This window comes from Euprymna scolopes, chromosome 3 (assembly GCF_053919585.1).
Source record: "Euprymna scolopes isolate OS-2025 chromosome 3, ASM5391958v1, whole genome shotgun sequence".
Lineage (NCBI taxonomy): Eukaryota > Metazoa > Mollusca > Cephalopoda > Sepiida > Sepiolidae > Euprymna > Euprymna scolopes.
In genome coordinates this window covers 154,808,119-154,832,172 of record NC_136484.1, presented here as the reverse complement: position 1 = coordinate 154,832,172, position 24,054 = coordinate 154,808,119, and the positions used below count along the sequence as shown (strand labels likewise).

The window sequence follows — 24,054 nt, the reverse complement described above, 5'->3', positions numbered from 1 at the left end:
TGTTAATTTTAGCAGAATCGGAATGGGCCAGCCCGACCAGTGTTCGCGATAAACTGAAGAAAGCAATCGCATCGAAAGACATAAGCGCTTTGCAAAGCGTGATAGAAGAGGCCGAAGAAGCAGCTCTTCCAGAATTGAGCTCAGAGCTAGTTAAAGCCAGAGACACTCTGGAAAGTCTGGGTGGCGGCCGCGGAGGTTAGATTTCCTTCTAAATACTTTGCATTCGATATAGTATGTGTTATTTCTATGTATTGTTCAAGAATAGTGGGGGCGTATTTATTGTTGACTTATGCTTGGTAATTGTGCTTTGTCAGGAACTAAGAGTGTTGACAGTCTGCGTGCAAAATTGGACGAGGCGATGAAAGCAAAAGACAGAACCGTGTTGGACAAAGTGATCAGCGAATGTGTTTCAGCCGGAATGCCAGAGCTGGCAGCTGATATCCAGAAGGCCAGAAGTGTAGCAGATATTCTACGCGGTGGCACTGGAGGTTAGATTTGCATTGTTTTGTTGGAATTTGATTATTTTCTAATACGACTCTCTTTGTAATGTTATGTTGGTAGTTAGCTTCGCGATTGAATTCTGTTGATGGCATGAATTTTTTTTTCTGGGCAGATGTGAAATTACCAGACACACTTCGTGATCAATTGACATTGGCTATCAGGCAAAAGGACATTAAGGCTCTGGAGAAAGCAATTTTGGAAACAGAATCTGCCAGATATCCAGAACTATCGACTGATCTTCGCAAAGCCAGGGACGTTCTAGAGAATTTGGGAGGTGGTCGTGGAGGTCAGTTGTTGTAAATTGGTTGCAATTTTCTCTTAACGCACGTTGTGTATTTGACGTATTTCTCATCAGGCAGGGTCTTTTCATGTTATTTGTGTTGTTCACTTTTGTACATTAGGTAAATTATCAGCTGACATATTGGACGATCAGTTAAGGACAGCGATCAGAGAGGGAGACAGAGAAAGTCTGGAGGCTGTTTTACTTGAATGTGTGTCCGCTGGTATGCCTGAACTCGACTCTGCCATACAGCGTGCCAGGCATACTTTACAAGACTTGGAAGAGGCTCCAAAACGAGGTGGGCACACTCGGGATTTAACATTATTTACAAACATTAATCGCTAGAAATTCATCCAGTTATCTTAACCAGTGTTAGGTGATAAAGTTTGAATTTTGCCAAATTTCTTTCTTAGGTGATTGCTTTATGGAAATAATAATGATTCTGATTTATTATTGCCTCGTTTTCTGGCTCATTCTCTAGCTGGTTTCAATGGAGGTTTCTTGTTAATTTTAGCAGAATCGGAATGGGCCAGCCCGACCAGTGTTCGCGATAAACTGAAGAAAGCAATCGCATCGAAAGACATAAGCGCTTTGCAAAGCGTGATAGAAGAGGCCGAAGAAGCAGCTCTTCCAGAATTGAGCTCAGAGCTAGTTAAAGCCAGAGACACTCTGGAAAGTCTGGGTGGCGGCCGCGGAGGTTAGATTTCCTTCTAAATACTTTGCATTCGATATAGTATGTGTTATTTCTATGTATTGTTCAAGAATAGTGGGGGCGTATTTATTGTTGACTTATGCTTGGTAATTGTGCTTTGTCAGGAACTAAGAGTGTTGACAGTCTGCGTGCAAAATTGGACGAGGCGATGAAAGCAAAAGACAGAAGCGTGTTGGACAAAGTGCTCAGCGAATGTGTTTCAGCCGGAATGCCAGAGCTGGCAGCTGATATCCAGAAGGCCAGAAGTGTAGCAGATATTCTACGCGGTGGCACTGGAGGTTAGATTTGCATTGTTTTGTTGGAATTTGATTATTTTCTAATACGACTCTCTTTGTAATGTAATGTTGGTAGTTAGCTTCGCGATTGAATTCTGTTGATGGCATGAATTTTTTTTTCTGGGCAGATGTGAAATTACCAGACACACTTCGTGATCAATTGACATTGGCTATCAGGCAAAAGGACATTAAGGCTCTGGAGAAAGCAATTTTGGAAACAGAATCTGCCAGATATCCAGAACTATCGACTGATCTTCGCAAAGCCAGGGACGTTCTAGAGAATTTGGGAGGTGGTCGTGGAGGTCAGTTGTTGTAAATTGGTTGCAATTTTCTCTTAACGCACGTTGTGTATTTGACGTATTTCTCATCAGGCAGGGTCTTTTCATGTTATTTGTGTTGTTCACTTTTGTACATTAGGTAAATTATCAGCTGACATATTGGACGATCAGTTAAGGACAGCGATCAGAGAGGGAGACAGAGAAAGTCTGGAGGCTGTTTTACTTGAATGTGTGTCCGCTGGTATGCCTGAACTCGACTCTGCCATACAGCGTGCCAGGCATACTTTACAAGACTTGGAAGAGGCTCCAAAACGAGGTGGGCACACTCGGGATTTAACATTATTTACAAACATTAATCGCTAGAAATTCATCCAGTTATCTTAACCAGTGTTAGGTGATAAAGTTTGAATTTTGCCAAATTTCTTTCTTAGGTGATTGCTTTATGGAAATAATAATGATTCTGATTTATTATTGCCTCGTTTTCTGGCTCATTCTCTAGCTGGTTTCAATGGAGGTTTCTTGTTAATTTTAGCAGAATCGGAATGGGCCAGCCCGACCAGTGTTCGCGATAAACTGAAGAAAGCAATCGCATCGAAAGACATAAGCGCTTTGCAAAGCGTGATAGAAGAGGCCGAAGAAGCAGCTCTTCCAGAATTGAGCTCAGAGCTAGTTAAAGCCAGAGACACTCTGGAAAGTCTGGGTGGCGGCCGCGGAGGTTAGATTTCCTTCTAAATACTTTGCATTCGATATAGTATGTGTTATTTCTATGTATTGTTCAAGAATAGTGGGGGCGTATTTATTGTTGACTTATGCTTGGTAATTGTGCTTTGTCAGGAACTAAGAGTGTTGACAGTCTGCGTGCAAAATTGGACGAGGCGATGAAAGCAAAAGACAGAACCGTGTTGGACAAAGTGCTCAGCGAATGTGTTTCAGCCGGAATGCCAGAGCTGGCAGCTGATATCCAGAAGGCCAGAAGTGTAGCAGATATTCTACGCGGTGGCACTGGAGGTTAGATTTGCATTGTTTTGTTGGAATTTGATTATTTTCTAATACGACTCTCTTTGTAATGTAATGTTGGTAGTTAGCTTCGCGATTGAATTCTGTTGATGGCATGAATTTTTTTTTCTGGGCAGATGTGAAATTACCAGACACACTTCGTGATCAATTGACATTGGCTATCAGGCAAAAGGACATTAAGGCTCTGGAGAAAGCAATTTTGGAAACAGAATCTGCCAGATATCCAGAACTATCGACTGATCTTCGCAAAGCCAGGGACGTTCTAGAGAATTTGGGAGGTGGTCGTGGAGGTCAGTTGTTGTAAATTGGTTGCAATTTTCTCTTAACGCACGTTGTGTATTTGACGTATTTCTCATCAGGCAGGGTCTTTTCATGTTATTTGTGTTGTTCACTTTTGTACATTAGGTAAATTATCAGCTGACATATTGGACGATCAGTTAAGGACAGCGATCAGAGAGGGAGACAGAGAAAGTCTGGAGGCTGTTTTACTTGAATGTGTGTCCGCTGGTATGCCTGAACTCGACTCTGCCATACAGCGTGCCAGGCATACTTTACAAGACTTGGAAGAGGCTCCAAAACGAGGTGGGCACACTCGGGATTTAACATTATTTGCAAACATTAATCGCTAGAAATTCATCCAGTTATCTTAACCAGTGTTAGGTGATAAAGTTTGAATTTTGCCAAATTTCTTTCTTAGGTGATTGCTTTATGGAAATAATAATGATTCTGATTTATTATTGCCTCGTTTTCTGGCTCATTCTCTAGCTGGTTTCAATGGAGGTTTCTTGTTAATTTTAGCAGAATCGGAATGGGCCAGCCCGACCAGTGTTCGCGATAAACTGAAGAAAGCAATCGCATCGAAAGACATAAGCGCTTTGCAAAGCGTGATAGAAGAGGCCGAAGAAGCAGCTCTTCCAGAATTGAGCTCAGAGCTAGTTAAAGCCAGAGACACTCTGGAAAGTCTGGGTGGCGGCCGCGGAGGTTAGATTTCCTTCTAAATACTTTGCATTCGATATAGTATGTGTTATTTCTATGTATTGTTCAAGAATAGTGGGGGCGTATTTATTGTTGACTTATGCTTGGTAATTGTGCTTTGTCAGGAACTAAGAGTGTTGACAGTCTGCGTGCAAAATTGGACGAGGCGATGAAAGCAAAAGACAGAACCGTGTTGGACAAAGTGATCAGCGAATGTGTTTCAGCCGGAATGCCAGAGCTGGCAGCTGATATCCAGAAGGCCAGAAGTGTAGCAGATATTCTACGCGGTGGCACTGGAGGTTAGATTTGCATTGTTTTGTTGGAATTTGATTATTTTCTAATACGACTCTCTTTGTAATGTTATGTTGGTAGTTAGCTTCGCGATTGAATTCTGTTGATGGCATGAATTTTTTTTTCTGGGCAGATGTGAAATTACCAGACACACTTCGTGATCAATTGACATTGGCTATCAGGCAAAAGGACATTAAGGCTCTGGAGAAAGCAATTTTGGAAACAGAATCTGCCAGATATCCAGAACTATCGACTGATCTTCGCAAAGCCAGGGACGTTCTAGAGAATTTGGGAGGTGGTCGTGGAGGTCAGTTGTTGTAAATTGGTTGCAATTTTCTCTTAACGCACGTTGTGTATTTGACGTATTTCTCATCAGGCAGGGTCTTTTCATGTTATTTGTGTTGTTCACTTTTGTACATTAGGTAAATTATCAGCTGACATATTGGACGATCAGTTAAGGACAGCGATCAGAGAGGGAGACAGAGAAAGTCTGGAGGCTGTTTTACTTGAATGTGTGTCCGCTGGTATGCCTGAACTCGACTCTGCCATACAGCGTGCCAGGCATACTTTACAAGAGTTGGAAGAGGCTCCAAAACGAGGTGGGCACACTCGGGATTTAACATTATTTACAAACATTAATCGCTAGAAATTCATCCAGTTATCTTAACCAGTGTTAGGTGATAAAGTTTGAATTTTGCCAAATTTCTTTCTTAGGTGATTGCTTTATGGAAATAATAATGATTCTGATTTATTATTGCCTCGTTTTCTGGCTCATTCTCTAGCTGGTTTCAATGGAGGTTTCTTGTTAATTTTAGCAGAATCGGAATGGGCCAGCCCGACCAGTGTTCGCGATAAACTGAAGAAAGCAATCGCATCGAAAGACATAAGCGCTTTGCAAAGCGTGATAGAAGAGGCCGAAGAAGCAGCTCTTCCAGAATTGAGCTCAGAGCTAGTTAAAGCCAGAGACACTCTGGAAAGTCTGGGTGGCGGCCGCGGAGGTTAGATTTCCTTCTAAATACTTTGCATTCGATATAGTATGTGTTATTTCTATGTATTGTTCAAGAATAGTGGGGGCGTATTTATTGTTGACTTATGCTTGGTAATTGTGCTTTGTCAGGAACTAAGAGTGTTGACAGTCTGCGTGCAAAATTGGACGAGGCGATGAAAGCAAAAGACAGAACCGTGTTGGACAAAGTGCTCAGCGAATGTGTTTCAGCCGGAATGCCAGAGCTGGCAGCTGATATCCAGAAGGCCAGAAGTGTAGCAGATATTCTACACGGTGGCACTGGAGGTTAGATTTGCATTGTTTTGTTGGAATTTGATTATTTTCTAATACGACTCTCTTTGTAATGTAATGTTGGTAGTTAGCTTCGCGATTGAATTCTGTTGATGGCATGAATTTTTTTTTCTGGGCAGATGTGAAATTACCAGACACACTTCGTGATCAATTGACATTGGCTATCAGGCAAAAGGACATTAAGGCTCTGGAGAAAGCAATTTTGGAAACAGAATCTGCCAGATATCCAGAACTATCGACTGATCTTCGCAAAGCCAGGGACGTTCTAGAGAATTTGGGAGGTGGTCGTGGAGGTCAGTTGTTGTAAATTGGTTGCAATTTTCTCTTAACGCACGTTGTGTATTTGACGTATTTCTCATCAGGCAGGGTCTTTTCATGTTATTTGTGTTGTTCACTTTTGTACATTAGGTAAATTATCAGCTGACATATTGGACGATCAGTTAAGGACAGCGATCAGAGAGGGAGACAGAGAAAGTCTGGAGGCTGTTTTACTTGAATGTGTGTCCGCTGGTATGCCTGAACTCGACTCTGCCATACAGCGTGCCAGGCATACTTTACAAGACTTGGAAGAGGCTCCAAAACGAGGTGGGCACACTCGGGATTTAACATTATTTACAAACATTAATCGCTAGAAATTCATCCAGTTATCTTAACCAGTGTTAGGTGATAAAGTTTGAATTTTGCCAAATTTCTTTCTTAGGTGATTGCTTTATGGAAATAATAATGATTCTGATTTATTATTGCCTCGTTTTCTGGCTCATTCTCTAGCTGGTTTCAATGGAGGTTTCTTGTTAATTTTAGCAGAATCGGAATGGGCCAGCCCGACCAGTGTTCGCGATAAACTGAAGAAAGCAATCGCATCGAAAGACATAAGCGCTTTGCAAAGCGTGATAGAAGAGGCCGAAGAAGCAGCTCTTCCAGAATTGAGCTCAGAGCTAGTTAAAGCCAGAGACACTCTGGAAAGTCTGGGTGGCGGCCGCGGAGGTTAGATTTCCTTCTAAATACTTTGCATTCGATATAGTATGTGTTATTTCTATGTATTGTTCAAGAATAGTGGGGGCGTATTTATTGTTGACTTATGCTTGGTAATTGTGCTTTGTCAGGAACTAAGAGTGTTGACAGTCTGCGTGCAAAATTGGACAAGGCGATGAAAGCAAAAGACAGAACCGTGTTGGACAAAGTGATCAGCGAATGTGTTTCAGCCGGAATGCCAGAGCTGGCAGCTGATATCCAGAAGGCCAGAAGTGTAGCAGATATTCTACGCGGTGGCACTGGAGGTTAGATTTGCATTGTTTTGTTGGAATTTGATTATTTTCTAATACGACTCTCTTTGTAATGTAATGTTGGTAGTTAGCTTCGCGATTGAATTCTGTTGATGGCATGAATTTTTTTTTCTGGGCAGATGTGAAATTACCAGACACACTTCGTGATCAATTGACATTGGCTATCAGGCAAAAGGACATTAAGGCTCTGGAGAAAGCAATTTTGGAAACAGAATCTGCCAGATATCCAGAACTATCGACTGATCTTCGCAAAGCCAGGGACGTTCTAGAGAATTTGGGAGGTGGTCGTGGAGGTCAGTTGTTGTAAATTGGTTGCAATTTTCTCTTAACGCACGTTGTGTATTTGACGTATTTCTCATCAGGCAGGGTCTTTTCATGTTATTTGTGTTGTTCACTTTTGTACATTAGGTAAATTATCAGCTGACATATTGGACGATCAGTTAAGGACAGCGATCAGAGAGGGAGACAGAGAAAGTCTGGAGGCTGTTTTACTTGAATGTGTGTCCGCTGGTATGCCTGAACTCGACTCTGCCATACAGCGTGCCAGGCATACTTTACAAGACTTGGAAGAGGCTCCAAAACGAGGTGGGCACACTCGGGATTTAACATTATTTACAAACATTAATCGCTAGAAATTCATCCAGTTATCTTAACCAGTGTTAGGTGATAAAGTTTGAATTTTGCCAAATTTCTTTCTTAGGTGATTGCTTTATGGAAATAATAATGATTCTGATTTATTATTGCCTCGTTTTCTGGCTCATTCTCTAGCTGGTTTCAATGGAGGTTTCTTGTTAATTTTAGCAGAATCGGAATGGGCCAGCCCGACCAGTGTTCGCGATAAACTGAAGAAAGCAATCGCATCGAAAGACATAAGCGCTTTGCAAAGCGTGATAGAAGAGGCCGAAGAAGCAGCTCTTCCAGAATTGAGCTCAGAGCTAGTTAAAGCCAGAGACACTCTGGAAAGTCTGGGTGGCGGCCGCGGAGGTTAGATTTCCTTCTAAATACTTTGCATTCGATATAGTATGTGTTATTTCTATGTATTGTTCAAGAATAGTGGGGGCGTATTTATTGTTGACTTATGCTTGGTAATTGTGCTTTGTCAGGAACTAAGAGTGTTGACAGTCTGCGTGCAAAATTGGACGAGGCGATGAAAGCAAAAGACAGAACCGTGTTGGACAAAGTGATCAGCGAATGTGTTTCAGCCGGAATGCCAGAGCTGGCAGCTGATATCCAGAAGGCCAGAAGTGTAGCAGATATTCTACGCGGTGGCACTGGAGGTTAGATTTGCATTGTTTTGTTGGAATTTGATTATTTTCTAATACGACTCTCTTTGTAATGTAATGTTGGTAGTTAGCTTCGCGATTGAATTCTGTTGATGGCATGAATTTTTTTTTCTGGGCAGATGTGAAATTACCAGACACACTTCGTGATCAATTGACATTGGCTATCAGGCAAAAGGACATTAAGGCTCTGGAGAAAGCAATTTTGGAAACAGAATCTGCCAGATATCCAGAACTATCGACTGATCTTCGCAAAGCCAGGGACGTTCTAGAGAATTTGGGAGGTGGTCGTGGAGGTCAGTTGTTGTAAATTGGTTGCAATTTTCTCTTAACGCACGTTGTGTATTTGACGTATTTCTCATCAGGCAGGGTCTTTTCATGTTATTTGTGTTGTTCACTTTTGTACATTAGGTAAATTATCAGCTGACATATTGGACGATCAGTTAAGGACAGCGATCAGAGAGGGAGACAGAGAAAGTCTGGAGGCTGTTTTACTTGAATGTGTGTCCGCTGGTATGCCTGAACTCGACTCTGCCATACAGCGTGCCAGGCATACTTTACAAGACTTGGAAGAGGCTCCAAAACGAGGTGGGCACACTCGGGATTTAACATTATTTACAAACATTAATCGCTAGAAATTCATCCAGTTATCTTAACCAGTGTTAGGTGATAAAGTTTGAATTTTGCCAAATTTCTTTCTTAGGTGATTGCTTTATGGAAATAATAATGATTCTGATTTATTATTGCCTCGTTTTCTGGCTCATTCTCTAGCTGGTTTCAATGGAGGTTTCTTGTTAATTTTAGCAGAATCGGAATGGGCCAGCCCGACCAGTGTTCGCGATAAACTGAAGAAAGCAATCGCATCGAAAGACATAAGCGCTTTGCAAAGCGTGATAGAAGAGGCCGAAGAAGCAGCTCTTCCAGAATTGAGCTCAGAGCTAGTTAAAGCCAGAGACACTCTGGAAAGTCTGGGTGGCGGCCGCGGAGGTTAGATTTCCTTCTAAATACTTTGCATTCGATATAGTATGTGTTATTTCTATGTATTGTTCAAGAATAGTGGGGGCGTATTTATTGTTGACTTATGCTTGGTAATTGTGCTTTGTCAGGAACTAAGAGTGTTGACAGTCTGCGTGCAAAATTGGACGAGGCGATGAAAGCAAAAGACAGAACCGTGTTGGACAAAGTGATCAGCGAATGTGTTTCAGCCGGAATGCCAGAGCTGGCAGCTGATATCCAGAAGGCCAGAAGTGTAGCAGATATTCTACGCGGTGGCACTGGAGGTTAGATTTGCATTGTTTTGTTTGTTGTTGGAATTTGATTATTTTCTAATATGACTCTCTTTGTAATGTAATGTTGGTAGTTAGCTTCGCGATTGAATTCTGTTGATGGCATGAATTTTTTTTTCTGGGCAGATGTGAAAATACCAGAAACACTTCGTGATCAATTGACATTGGCTATCAGGCAAAAGGACATTAAGGCTCTGGAGAAAGCAATTTTGGAAACAGAATCTGCCAGATATCCAGAACTATCGACTGATCTTCGCAAAGCCAGGGACGTTCTAGAGAATTTGGGAGGTGGTCGTGGAGGTCAGTTGTTGTAAATTGGTTGCAATTTTCTCTTAATGCACGTTGTGTATTTGACGTATTTCTCATCAGGCAGGGTCTTTTCATGTTATTTGTGTTGTTCACTTTTGTACATTAGGTAAATTATCAGCTGACATATTGGACGATCAGTTAAGGACAGCGATCAGAGAGGGAGACAGAGAAAGTCTGGAGGCTGTTTTACTTGAATGTGTGTCCGCTGGTATGCCTGAACTCGACTCTGCCATACAGCGTGCCAGGCATACTTTACAAGACTTGGAAGAGGCTCCAAAACGAGGTGGGCACACTCGGGATTTAACATTATTTACAAACATTAATCGCTAGAAATTCATCCAGTTATCTTAACCAGTGTTAGGTGATAAAGTTTGAATTTTGCCAAATTTCTTTCTTAGGTGATTGCTTTATGGAAATAATAATGATTCTGATTTATTATTGCCTCGTTTTCTGGCTCATTCTCTAGCTGGTTTCAATGGAGGTTTCTTGTTAATTTTAGCGGAATCGGAATGGGCCAGCCCGACCAGTGTTCGCGATAAACTGAAGAAAGCAATCGCATCGAAAGACATAAGCGCTTTGCAAAGCGTGATAGAAGAGGCCGAAGAAGCAGCTCTTCCAGAATTGAACTCAGAGCTAGTTAAAGCCAGAGACACTCTGGAAAGTCTGGGTGGCGGCCGCGGAGGTTAGATTTCCTTCTAAATACTTTGCATTCGATATAGTATGTGTTATTTCTATGTATTGTTCAAGAATAGTGGGGGCGTATTTATTGTTGACTTATGCTTGGTAATTGTGCTTTGTCAGGAACTAAGAGTGTTGACAGTCTGCGTGCAAAATTGGACGAGGCGATGAAAGCAAAAGACAGAACCGTGTTGGACAAAGTGATCAGCGAATGTGTTTCAGCCGGAATGCCAGAGCTGGCAGCTGATATCCAGAAGGCCAGAAGTGTAGCAGATATTCTACGCGGTGGCACTGGAGGTTAGATTTGCATTGTTTTGTTGGAATTTGATTATTTTCTAATACGATTTTTTTTTGTAATGTAATGTTGGTAGTTAGCTTCGCGATTGAATTCTGTTGATGGCATGAATTTTTTTTTCTGGGCAGATGTGAAATTACCAGACACACTTCGTGATCAATTGACATTGGCTATCAGGCAAAAGGACATTAAGGCTCTGGAGAAAGCAATTTTGGAAACAGAATCTGCCAGATATCCAGAACTATTGACTGATCTTCGCAAAGCAAGGGACGTTCTAGAGAATTTGGGAGGTGGTCGTGGAGGTCAGTTGTTGTAAATTGGTTGCAATTTTCTCTTAACGCGCGTTGTGTATTTGACGTATTTCTCATCAGGCAGGGTCTTTTCATGTTATTTGTGTTGTTCACTTTTGTACATTAGGTAAATTATCAGCTGACATATTGGACGATCAGTTAAGGACAGCGATCAGAGAGGGAGACAGAGAAAGTCTGGAGGCTGTTTTACTTGAATGTGTGTCCGCTGGTATGCCTGAACTCGACTCTGCCATACAGCGTGCCAGGCATACTTTACAAGACTTGGAAGAGGCTCCAAAACGAGGTGGGCACACTCGGGATTTAACATTATTTACAAACATTAATCGCTAGAAATTCATCCAGTTATCTTAACCAGTGTTAGGTGATAAAGTTTGAATTTTGCCAAATTTCTTTCTTAGGTGATTGCTTTATGGAAATAATAATGATTCTGATTTATTATTGCCTCGTTTTCTGGCTCATTCTCTAGCTGGTTTCAATGGAGGTTTCTTGTTAATTTTAGCAGAATCGGAATGGGCCAGCCCGACCAGTGTTCGCGATAAACTGAAGAAAGCAATCGCATCGAAAGACATAAGCGCTTTGCAAAGCGTGATAGAAGAGGCCGAAGAAGCAGCTCTTCCAGAATTGAGCTCAGAGCTAGTTAAAGCCAGAGACACTCTGGAAAGTCTGGGTGGCGGCCGCGGAGGTTAGATTTCCTTCTAAATATTTTGCATTCGATATAGTATGTGTTATTTCTATGTATTGTTCAAGAATAGTGGGGGCGTATTTATTGTTGACTTATGCTTGGTAATTGTGCTTTGTCAGGAACTAAGAGTGTTGACAGTCTGCGTGCAAAATTGGACGAGGCGATGAAAGCAAAAGACAGAACCGTGTTGGACAAAGTGATCAGCGAATGTGTTTCAGCCGGAATGCCAGAGCTGGCAGCTGATATCCAGAAGGCCAGAAGTGTAGCAGATATTCTACGCGGTGGCACTGGAGGTTAGATTTGCATTGTTTTGTTTGTTGTTGGAATTTGATTATTTTCTAATATGACTCTCTTTGTAATGTAATGTTGGTAGTTAGCTTCGCGATTGAATTCTGTTGATGGCATGAATTTTTTTTTCTGGGCAGATGTGAAATTACCAGAAACACTTCGTGATCAATTGACATTGGCTATCAGGCAAAAGGACATTAAGGCTCTGGAGAAAGCAATTTTGGAAACAGAATCTGCCAGATATCCAGAACTATCGACTGATCTTCGCAAAGCCAGGGACGTTCTAGAGAATTTGGGAGGTGGTCGTGGAGGTCAGTTGTTGTAAATTGGTTGCAATTTTCTCTTAATGCACGTTGTGTATTTGACGTATTTCTCATCAGGCAGGGTCTTTTCATGTTATTTGTGTTGTTCACTTTTGTACATTAGGTAAATTATCAGCTGACATATTGGACGATCAGTTAAGGACAGCGATCAGAGAGGGAGACAGAGAAAGTCTGGAGGCTGTTTTACTTGAATGTGTGTCCGCTGGTATGCCTGAACTCGACTCTGCCATACAGCGTGCCAGGCATACTTTACAAGACTTGGAAGAGGCTCCAAAACGAGGTGGGCACACTCGGGATTTAACATTATTTACAAACATTAATCGCTAGAAATTCATCCAGTTATCTTAACCAGTGTTAGGTGATAAAGTTTGAATTTTGCCAAATTTCTTTCTTAGGTGATTGCTTTATGGAAATAATAATGATTCTGATTTATTATTGCCTCGTTTTCTGGCTCATTCTCTAGCTGGTTTCAATGGAGGTTTCTTGTTAATTTTAGCGGAATCGGAATGGGCCAGCCCGACCAGTGTTCGCGATAAACTGAAGAAAGCAATCGCATCGAAAGACATAAGCGCTTTGCAAAGCGTGATAGAAGAGGCCGAAGAAGCAGCTCTTCCAGAATTGAGCTCAGAGCTAGTTAAAGCCAGAGACACTCTGGAAAGTCTGGGTGGCGGCCGCGGAGGTTAGATTTCCTTCTAAATACTTTGCATTCGATATAGTATGTGTTATTTCTATGTATTGTTCAAGAATAGTGGGGGCGTATTTATTGTTGACTTATGCTTGGTAATTGTGCTTTGTCAGGAACTAAGAGTGTTGACAGTCTGCGTGCAAAATTGGACGAGGCGATGAAAGCAAAAGACAGAACCGTGTTGGACAAAGTGATCAGCGAATGTGTTTCAGCCGGAATGCCAGAGCTGGCAGCTGATATCCAGAAGGCCAGAAGTGTAGCAGATATTCTACGCGGTGGCACTGGAGGTTAGATTTGCATTGTTTTGTTGGAATTTGATTATTTTCTAATACGACTCTCTTTGTAATGTAATGTTGGTAGTTAGCTTCGCGATTGAATTCTGTTGATGGCATGAATTTTTTTTTCTGGGCAGATGTGAAATTACCAGACACACTTCGTGATCAATTGACATTGGCTATCAACGATAAAGACATTAATGCCTTGGAGAAAGCAATTTTGGAAACAGAATCTGCCAGATATCCAGAACTATCGACTGATCTTCGCAAAGCCAGGGACGTTCTAGAGAATTTGGGAGGTGGTCGTGGAGGTCAGTTGTTGTAAATTGGTTGCAATTTTCTCTTAACGCACGTTGTGTATTTGACGTATTTCTCATCAGGCAGGGTCTTTTCATGTTATTTGTGTTGTTCACTTTTGTACATTAGGTAAATTATCAGCTGACATATTGGACGATCAGTTAAGGACAGCGATCAGAGAGGGAGACAGAGAAAGTCTGGAGGCTGTTTTACTTGAATGTGTGTCCGCTGGTATGCCTGAACTCGACTCTGCCATACAGCGTGCCAGGCATACTTTACAAGACTTGGAAGAGGCTCCAAAACGAGGTGGGCACACTCGGGATTTAACATTATTTACAAACATTAATCGCTAGAAATTCATCCAGTTATCTTAACCAGTGTTAGGTGATAAAGTTTGAATTTTGCCAAATTTCTTTCTTAGGTGATTGCTTTATGGAAATAATAATGATTCTGATTTATTATTGCCTCGTTTTCTGGCTCATTCTCTAGCTGGTTTCAATGGAGGTTTCTTGTTAATTTTAGCAGAATCGGAATGGGCCAGCCCGACCAGTGTTCGCGATAAACTGAAGAAAGCAATCGCATCGAAAGACATAAGCGCTTTGCAAAGCGTGATAGAAGAGGCCGAAGAAGCAGCTCTTCCAGAATTGAGCTCAGAGCTAGTTAAAGCCAGAGACACTCTGGAAAGTCTGGGTGGTGGCCGCGGAGGTTAGATTTCCTTCTAAATACTTTGCATTCGATATAGTATGTGTTATTTCTATGTATTGTTCAAGAATAGTGGGGGCGTATTTATTGTTGACTTATGCTTGGTAATTGTGCTTTGTCAGGAACTAAGAGTGTTGACAGTCTGCGTGCAAAATTGGACGAGGCGATGAAAGCAAAAGACAGAACCGTGTTGGACAAAGTGATCAGCGAATGTGTTTCAGCCGGAATGCCAGAGCTGGCAGCTGATATCCAGAAGGCCAGAAGTGTAGCAGATATTCTACGCAGTAGCACTGGAGGTTAGATTTGCATTCTTTTGTTGGTCGGTGGAATTTGATTATTTTCTAATATGACTCTCTTTGTAATGTAATATTGGTAGTTAGCTTCGCGATTTATTCTGTTGATGGCATGAATTTTTTTTTCTGGGCAGATGTGAAATTACCAGACACACTTCGTGATCAATTGACATTGGCTATCAGGCAAAAGAACATTAAGGCTCTGGAGAAAGCAATTTTGGAAACAGAATCTGCCAGATATCCAGAACTATCGACTGATCTTCGCAAAGCCAGGGACGCTCTAGAGAATTTGGGAGGTGGTCGTGGAGGTCAGTTGTTATAAATTGGTTGCAATTTTCTCTTACCGCACATTGTGTATTTGACGTATTTCTCATCAGGCAGGGTCTTTTCATGTCATTTGTGTTGTTCACTTTTGTACATTAGGTAAATTATCAGCTGTAACATTGCGTGATCAATTAAAATCGGCGATCAGAGAGGGAGATAGAGCAAACTTGGAAGCAATTTTGACAGTATGCATAGCAGCAGGTATGCCTGAACTTGATGTTTCTATACAGCGAGCCAAGCGAAAGTTACAGGCAATGGATGATGCACCAAAGCGAGGTTTGAATTTGCACATTCATTTACTCTTGTCTATCTAATGTTTCCTATTATTACTCTAAAAGAAATTTCCTGTTTATTAATAGCTCCTCAATGTTAAATCTATTTCATATTATTTGATTTAAAGTGCAAAATTATGTGAAAGACAGTTGTTGGATTTTACCACCGTTGTGTTGCGGTTATATTAACCCTTTTAGTTAGGTTTCGCATTATACTAACCCTGCCTCTGGTAGAATTATTCAGAATGCCTTATCATGCTTAGTATTTGTAGTGCTTCTGTCATGTTTAATTTTTATTAAGCATTTTTAAAAACATTTTCTCTCTGAATTACAACTAAAACATTCTATTATTAGAAACAGATATATATTGAAATTAACCAAAGAAGTTTTACATGATGTAATTCAAACAAGCAAGATCGAAGCTCCTTTTTGATACTATGCCACAGAAACTTAAATGCCAGTGTTAAACAAGTGAATAACTAATTGTTTATAGAAAATCGACATGTCTTCAATATTAAAACATTCACCATTTGTTTTAACGTTGTTTTAATTATTTTAGAAACTATATTAGTCAACCCTGACACCTTACGAGAAAAAATAAGGAAATCAATTGCATCAAAAGATGAACAAGATCTTCAGAATGTAATAAAAGAAGCAGAACTGGCTTTCCTGCCAGAAGTGAGTTCAGATCTTCTTGAAGCAAGAGACACCTTGGAAAGTCTTGGTGGTGGACGTGGAGGTTAGAATCGCATGTTATATTCTCACTTTTAAATTCAGTGAAATTACTTCTTGAATAAATCTTGTAATATTTTGAGACTCTAACCGATAATTTTTCATTGGTTTACCAGGTACTAAAAGGGCAGATTTTCTCCACAATAAATTAAATGAAGCAATGAAAAGGAAAGATAAAGTCATGTTGGACAAAGCGATCAACGAATGTGTTTCAGCTGGAATGCCAGAGCTGGCAGCTGATATCCAGAAGGCCAGAAGTGTAGCAGATATTCTACGCGGTGGCACTGGAGGTTAGATTTGCATTCTTTTGTTGATCGATGGAATTTGATTGTTTTCTAATACGACTCTCTTTGTAATGTAATGTTGGTAGTTAGCTTCGCAATTGAATTCTGTTGATGGCTTGGAATCTTTTTTCTGGGCAGATGTGAAATTACCAGACACACTTCGTGATCAATTGGCATTGGCTATCAACGATAAAGACATTAATGCCTTGGAGAAAGCAATTTTGGAAACAGAATCTGCCAGATATCCAGAACTATCGACTGATCTTCGCAAAGCCAGGGACGTTCTAGAGAATTTGGGAGGTGGTCGTGGAGGTCAGTTGTTGTAAATTGGTTGCAATTTTCTCTTAACGCACGTAGTGTATTTTCTATCATTTTTGTCAATCTTCTTCTGTGTTATTGATCTCATTGACCGTTTACCTTCAGGCCAATTATCAGCTGATACACTGCGTGATCAGTTAAGGTCAGCAATTAGAGAGGGAGACAGAGACACACTTGAGGCAGTTATGATTCAGTGTGTGTCTGCAGGTATGCCTGAACTTGATTCAACCATTCAACGTGCCAGAAAAAGATTATATGACATGAAAGAAACCCCAAAAAGAGGTGGGCACAGTTATTATGTATCTCTCATTTTTGTAGAATATGTATGCTCAGTTAACAAATATATAACGTAAAATGATTTATTAAAAGCTAATCATAAAATATTTACTGAAAACTCCGTTCATGTGGAATTGCTTAAATTTTCCTGAATTTTATGGCCAAGATAAAAAATTAAGGATATTAATTAAATATTTATTCAAGAAAATGATGCCATAGCAAATAAAACTTAGAAAAAAAAGCAAGTTGCTAATGTTAGATTTGAACTCAAAATATCATAATATATGGCAACTGAAGGCGAATGCTTTACCAAGAAGCAAAATAAAAAAATATTTTTTCATTTTTACCTATTCGAGTGAGTTTGGTTAGGGATTGTTTTATGTCTCTACACAGATATTAAAAAATTTGATTGTTTAAAATAAATAAAAATAATTTAACATGAATATAAAATAAAAATTCTTATTAAAGTAAAAATGTAGTAGTGATCTTATTCATTTTTATAATAAAAAAAACGAATATACAGTTTATCCAAAAATTAACCATCTATTTTGATGGTTAATTAGTTATAATTAAGTTAATATACAGTTTGTCCAAAAATTAACCATCTATTTTGAAATAAAAATTAATATCAAAATAGGTGGTTAATTTTGGAACTCTCTATACGGTTTTTCTTAAAAATGAACTATGCATCAAATATGTAGGATGATTCAACATGAGACTTAGTTCTTTATAAAAAGCAATACTAAAATGTCGGAATATTTGTTTCTAAGTTTATTGTTACATACTTTTAATTTTGAATAATCTGTTTTAGAAAAATTCTAGAACTTTTGACATCTATAAATCATTAGACCAAATGTGTCGATTGAAATCCGTAATTTGTTTATCTCTCTGATCAACTGTTTAACTGTGATGCTGCGATACACAAATACATATCATATATATGTGCATATCTGTCTTCATGCGACATTGCATACATAGAAAATAATCTTTTAAAATTGAATCTATCTTTCATTTCATCAGAAACTGTATTGGTCAGCCCGGAGGGTCTGCGCACTAGATTGAAGAAAGCGATTGCTTCTAAAGATATGAGTGCCCTGAAAAGTTTGATAGAGGAAGGTGAAAGAGCATGTCTGCCAGAAGTCAGTTCCGATCTTCGCAGAGCAAGAGATACGCTAGAAAAAATGGGAGGCGGCCGTGGAGGTTAGAATTATGATATCACGTTTATTAATATTAACCTTATGTTTAGATTATTTCTTGTGAAATTTCGTTCTTCAATTAATTGATAAAAGAAAAATGAATTTTTATAACAATTGTTTTTAATTCTTAGGAAAAAAAGATATTGACAGTTTACGGAGAAGATTAGATGAGGCGATGAAAGCGAAAGACAGAACCGTGTTGGACAAAGTGATCTGTGAATGTGTTTCAGCTGGAATGCCAGAGCTGGCAGCTGATATCCAGAAGGCCAGAAGTGTAGCAGATATTCTACATGGTGGCACTGGAGGTTAGATTTGCGTTCTTTCGTTGGTCGGTGGAATTTGATTATTTTCTAATACGACTCTCTTTGTAATGTAATGTTGGTAGTTAGCATCGCGATTGAATTCTGTTGATGGCATGAATTTTTTTTCCTGGGCAGATGTGAAATTACCAGACACACTTCGTGATCAACTGAAAATGGCTATCAGACAAAAGAACGTTAAAGCTCTTGATAAAGCAATTTTGGAAACAGAATCTGCCAGATATCCAGAACTATCGACTGATCTTCGCAAAGCCAGGGACGTTCTAGAGAATTTGGGAGGTGGTCGTGGAGGTCAGTTGTTGTAAATTGGTTGCAATTTTCTCTTAACGCATGTTGTGTATTTGACGTATTTCTCATCAACCAGGGTCTTTTCATGTTATTTGTGTTGTTCACTTTTGTACATTAGGTAAATTATCAGCTGACACATTGATTGATCAATTAAGAACTGCGATCAGAATGGGAGACAGAGATAATTTGGAGGCCCTTGTAATTCAAAGTGAGTCTGCTGGTATGCCTGAACTTGATACTCTTATACAGCGTGCTAGGCGTAAATTACATGAAATGGACGATACCTCAAATCGAGGTGTGTTTTTTTTAATTTATTTTGTGGCATATTTTATTATCTATCTTTAAAATAATGGAATTAGAAAAAATGTGATGTGATGATTTTATTAATCATGGTTATTTATCTATTTATTTTTATTTTTGAAAATTAGATAAACCGTCTCATGAAGCTCTTCCAGAAAAAGTAGTAACTGCAACTGAGACAGTCAAAAACAAACTTGACAGACCGCTCAAAGAATGTACATCTTCTGATTTGCCAGAATTTGAGCGGGACATAAAACGTGCTAGGGGTGCTCTTAGCGGTATGGAATATGTCCCATTAGAAGGTGTGTCCTTTAACTTTTATAATCTCTCTCCTCATACATCAAAGATTTTAATTATAACAAAATAAATAGAAATAAAGATAGGTTAAAATACTTAGGTTTAACTACTTTACTAGAAAGAAAAATATGAATTTTCTTATTTTTATTTAGAATTTTTTAATAATAGAATTTCTCAACATAGAAACAATTTTTAATTCAAAATGTTTGTATCAATGTACATGTGAATGATTTATCAAATTAATTTTGAATACAACGTTTATTTGATAAGAAACTGTATTGGTCATTTTTTAAGGTTTGCACACTATATTCAATAAAGCTATTGTTTAAAAAGTACTTTGAAACGTTTGATGGAAGATGAAAGAGCATATATATATATATATATATATATATATATATATATATATATATATATATATATATATATATATATACTAGGGAGTCACTGTTTATCAAGGTTCAAAAGACACCCGAAGGGTTAGTGAATCTTAGTTGGCCAGTGAGACAACACTCTGATGATCGGTAATGGTAGATAGAATTTGATTATTGAAGAGCACGACTCAACAAGAACTTGTCTACATTGGATCTGGAAACGTTTATGCTAAAGTTAGTTGGGAAGCAGTCCTGCGGTATTGTGTTCCATAGACGAGTAGTTTTAGGAAATAAACTTTGCTCATGGAATTGACTTTTAGTTTTCCAGAAGACTAGCGATTTCTAAGAATGATTTCTAAAAATAAATCTATCTCACACTTTTTTTTTTTACACAGGAATCACCATTTATGAAGGCCCGGAGGTCACTCGAGGATAAGGGTTAATGGGTATACATTCGTCAATGTGATTATAGCGTAGTAAACATAAGTAGTGGGAATTTTGTAAAATGGATAACTTATGGGGACGGTTTATCAAAAACTTGTTTACGTTGGACTTGAAGACAATCAGATTGTAGTCAGCTGGGAAGCAGGCAATTGGAAGAGATTATTATTTTTAATGCAATAATATATTTTAATATCAATCAAGTATAAAATAAAACTAGTTATATAAAGCACACTGCATTAAAGATTTAGCTTAAAATTTTACAATATCAAATTGCACGTGCATTTGATTTCTAATTGAATCTTATATAATTCAAGATTATTTTACAATACAAATATTAAATAGCTTAAAACTTAATATGTTCTTAAAATGTCTTGTGGCCAGTGAATTAGTAATATTGTAGACAATTACGATGTGTGTCTTTTACGATGTGCTTTCTGTTATGTTTGCTAGAAACACCCGTTACTTCAGTGTCGGCCTTACGCGACGAACTTGAAAGAGCAACCAGAGAGAAAGACAAGACATCCCTGGAACGGATTATTGAAGGTGCTGAAGAGGCCAGCTATCCAGAGCTTGATCCACTTATTCGTAAAGCAAGAGACACACTTGAAACTCTTGGAGGTGGTCGTGGAGGTTAGAGACAAGTGTTTTCGGTCATAATTTCCATTTAAATAATTTTCTTTGTATTCCCATGCATCTATTTTGTTAATGAGCCTGAATTTTGATAATTTACACACAGAAATAAAGATGGGTTGAACTTAAAGTTGTAGGTAAGTTGGGAAGCAAAAAGAAAATGTTCTTATTAACACATTTATAACAAAAGGGATACTTGTATTTGAATATTAACAGAATGTGTTGAAATTAATAAATGGTGATAACAATAGCAGATTATATTTTACTAGTCTGCATCCAAAAGAACTGCCTTATACTATTCGTACATTTAATATAATTTATGAACTTTATTTCTGAGGATGAGGGGAGGGATAAATAATCTAAATCCTATTCCAGTTTTGTAAATTAGTGAAAGTTAAATCGTTTTATGAGGTTTTTTTTCAGAGGTATTACATTATAGTTATTGCTTTAAAGAATTACTGAAAATCCTGTGTTCTTCATCTCTCATTTCTGAACCCCATATTAGCATTTTTACCTTATTTATTATTATTATAATTTCTAAAGTGAAGTAAAACACCACCTTTACTGTTTATGGTATTCAGTGTGAATGCTGACCCTACGATATTAAAAAATAACTAATACAAAATAATTACGACCGTTGTATTCTGAGTAAAATTTTACTTAAGAAAAGCTGTGCTTGATCTTAATATAGAACTCTATTTTCAATGGCATGTCTGGTAAGCCAGAATAGGAATCAGTAATTGAGTAATTCCAGATGAAATCGTAAGAGAAATTTGAATGAGGTCATGAAATTCCTTGAAAAATTAATCTCTATTCAAATTTATTTAAATTTTTTATTAACGTATCAACATCTATAACAAACAAACATATACTTCTATAACACACACGCGCGTATGTGTTGTGTGTGTGCTATCGCTAGTGGGTCGAATTTGATGTGGAATATTACTAACAAGATTGAAACATGGCTTAAGCATCGGAAAATCCAAATCGTAGACTGAATTTGTATTTCAGTTAGAAATTTTTATTTTCATTCTGACTTATTGAAGTATTTCTAAAATCATATATTTGAATACAAGTATAGCCGTACCCTTTCGAGCAACAATTTACTGGCATCTGACTGTATTTATTTTTAAAGATCATGGCCCGATATCTTCCAGTTATTTATGATAAAACAGAATTAAATATTAATCTTGCATGAGAAAGTCTACTTAGCATTTACATATCTAGGTAAAAAACTGACTTTACTTTATTGATTTGTAGTAAGCAATCGAGATTTTCATTATCTAATATTGATTATTAATATATAATAATTCTATTTATTAACACAAAGGTTTGAAATCACCTGAGAGTCTTCGTGCACAACTTCATGAAGCAATGAAAGCAAAAGACAGGACAATGTTAGACACATTAATTTATGAGTGTGTGTCTGTTGGAATGCCAGAACTCGATGCTGATATTCAAGAAGCTAGAAATGTAGCCGACATTCTACGAGGAGGCAGTGGAGGTGCGTTATAGATTTAATAGTTTCATGTCTGTTTTTCATCGTACAGTGTGAGTCCACCCTCATCAAATGTCATCCATAAAATCGTTAATAAAATTGCAATCTTCCTTCAATTTAAACATATTGGGTATAAATAAACTTGTCTTTTTTACCACATTTTAGTCATAAATATTCTACAGCCTTTTATATCTGTTCAATGATAAGCACACTTAACTACCATGTGCAATCTTATCAATAATTCTGCCACAATCCCCTCTTGGCACTGCTTTGATTTTAGCTGTGATGGTACTAGAAAGACCTGTCCTAAGTTACAAGGATGTCTCCAAATAAGACATGAGGGCCTATGGATTGAACCCAACACTGGAAGTAAGTGGCTGAAGATAGAGTTGTAAAGGCATGCACTAGAGGAGTGAGGAGAGGATAGACTGACAGTGAAGGAAGAGGGGAGAACATAGACGAAAGAAGGTTGTCACAGAACTCTTACATCTGTGGCATTTGCATCAATCCATGATATGCTTGCACAGTCACAGTAGATGCTACAATTCGCCTATGAACTAATGTGGGCACAGGACTCCATTGTTTTCTTAGGCAGACAAATGCTCTCAATGTTTGTGATAAATTTGAGATAAAACTACAGATAAAACCGTGAGGACTTAAGTTTCAATTAATCTGAAGTTCATTCAGTGTCACACTTATTACAAATGAGAAAATCTTCAAAGTGTTTTCATATATCATAGATTTTTATTTGTGGAGTTATCACATGTCAATCAAATCAATCTTTAGAATATTCTGAAACAGAAAAGGGCCATCATAGACGTGATGTTGCTAGTCTCAGTGTTATCTATAAATATTATTATAGTATATATTCTTCAGAATTGCTTGATTTATTCTCGGCTTCCTTTGTTCCAACTCGTTTGACTTGTTGATCTAGTGGTCTCCATAAACTTACTGTTTTGATACCTCATTGTAATACAGCTTCTATTCCAGTAGCCTCTTTCCGAGAACTGCAGGCTTGTAGAATTCTCTTTCGGTTGCCTATTTTCCTCCTACCTATGGCTTTGATCTTATAAGACCAATAGATCAATAGGCATCTCCTGTATTTGCAATAATCATATTTCGTTTTTGTTAGCTCCTTATATAAAGTGGCTTCATGCCTTGTCTAGAGCGATTTACTCCATTAAAAATCGACTTTGTGTCTGGAGGCAAACGAAAAGATACCATATGACTGTTATAAAGGAAACACAAAAACCGATTTACAAATGTGCAGCTGCTAATGTTATGTAGTAAATGGTTAATGTAGCATTCAGATAAACTGAATATTTGAAAGGAAGTTTGTTTTCTTATTGGCAGACCTTAAATCTGCCACCAATTTGCGTGAGAATCTCATCGAAGCTGTGAAGGACAAAGATATGAGCAAATTGCAAAAAGCTATTGAAGAATGTGAAAGTGCCGCATATCCAGAATTGGGTTATGAGCTTCGCAAAGCCAGAGATACATTGGAAATTCTTGGAGGTGGACGAGGAGGTTCGTCTCTCTTTTATTTTTCCTATTCATAAAAAGCCTGTTTTATTTTATGCATTTCATTTCATTCATTTTTCATGAATTTCTTGCTTTTGCATCCATCAGTACAGTTTGTACAGAATTAAAATAAGAATCAATATTAAATATGCCAGTTAATCCAGGCATAACAATACCCCATTGTGTTAGGATTCCATTTCTTTTATCATTATCTATATGATAATAAGCTAAGACATGCCACTTTTGTATGACGTTATCACCGTTCACATACATTAAACAAATAAGTGTAGTATCTGTTCTTCAGATGCTGCACTTCTATTTCTTGTTCTCTTTCGGTGAAGGAGAAATCCTTCACGACTGAGACAATTTT

General features: G+C 38.4%; 2 protein-coding genes across 3 annotated transcripts in view; both read left to right on the top strand.

The window, feature by feature from the left end:
- LOC145259887 (uncharacterized) overlaps positions 1 to 24,054 on the top strand; it is a 575,878-nt gene that overhangs the window by 235,890 nt on the left and 315,934 nt on the right. Inside the window, exons 1-5 of one of the 2 annotated variants that reach the window (XM_080117787.1) lie at positions 18,777 to 18,918; positions 19,052 to 19,225; positions 20,486 to 20,665; positions 21,996 to 22,169; positions 23,517 to 23,690. The exons of the other annotated variant lie outside the window; for it this stretch is intronic. Coding sequence (XP_079973913.1) covers positions 18,792 to 18,918; positions 19,052 to 19,225; positions 20,486 to 20,665; positions 21,996 to 22,169; positions 23,517 to 23,690 — 829 coding nt within the window. The 5' untranslated portion in view covers positions 18,777 to 18,791. Of the gene's footprint in view, positions 1 to 18,776; positions 18,919 to 19,051; positions 19,226 to 20,485; positions 20,666 to 21,995; positions 22,170 to 23,516; positions 23,691 to 24,054 lie in introns of those variants that run through there. 2 annotated transcript variants of the gene reach the window in all.
- LOC145259928 (uncharacterized) lies at positions 15,008 to 18,377 on the top strand. The gene is made up of 7 exons (XM_080117892.1): positions 15,008 to 15,213; positions 15,769 to 15,948; positions 16,058 to 16,231; positions 16,364 to 16,537; positions 16,649 to 16,825; positions 17,840 to 18,019; positions 18,147 to 18,377. Exons 1-7 carry the CDS (start codon positions 15,141 to 15,143, stop codon positions 18,323 to 18,325), a joined length of 1,137 nt encoding a protein of 378 aa, XP_079974018.1. The 5' UTR covers positions 15,008 to 15,140; the 3' UTR covers positions 18,326 to 18,377.

Bases quoted from the DNA above. Each gene is read 5' to 3' on its own strand.
- LOC145259928 (XM_080117892.1), top strand. From the start codon at position 15,141: ATGCCTGAACTTGATGTTTCTATACAGCGAGCCAAGCGAAAGTTACAG. The intron at 16,232-16,363 runs GTTAGATTTGCA...TTTTCTGGGCAG, and splicing joins TCTACGCGGTGGCACTGGAG to ATGTGAAATTACCAGACACA. The intron at 18,020-18,146 runs GTTAGAATTATG...TTTAATTCTTAG, and splicing joins AATGGGAGGCGGCCGTGGAG to GAAAAAAAGATATTGACAGT.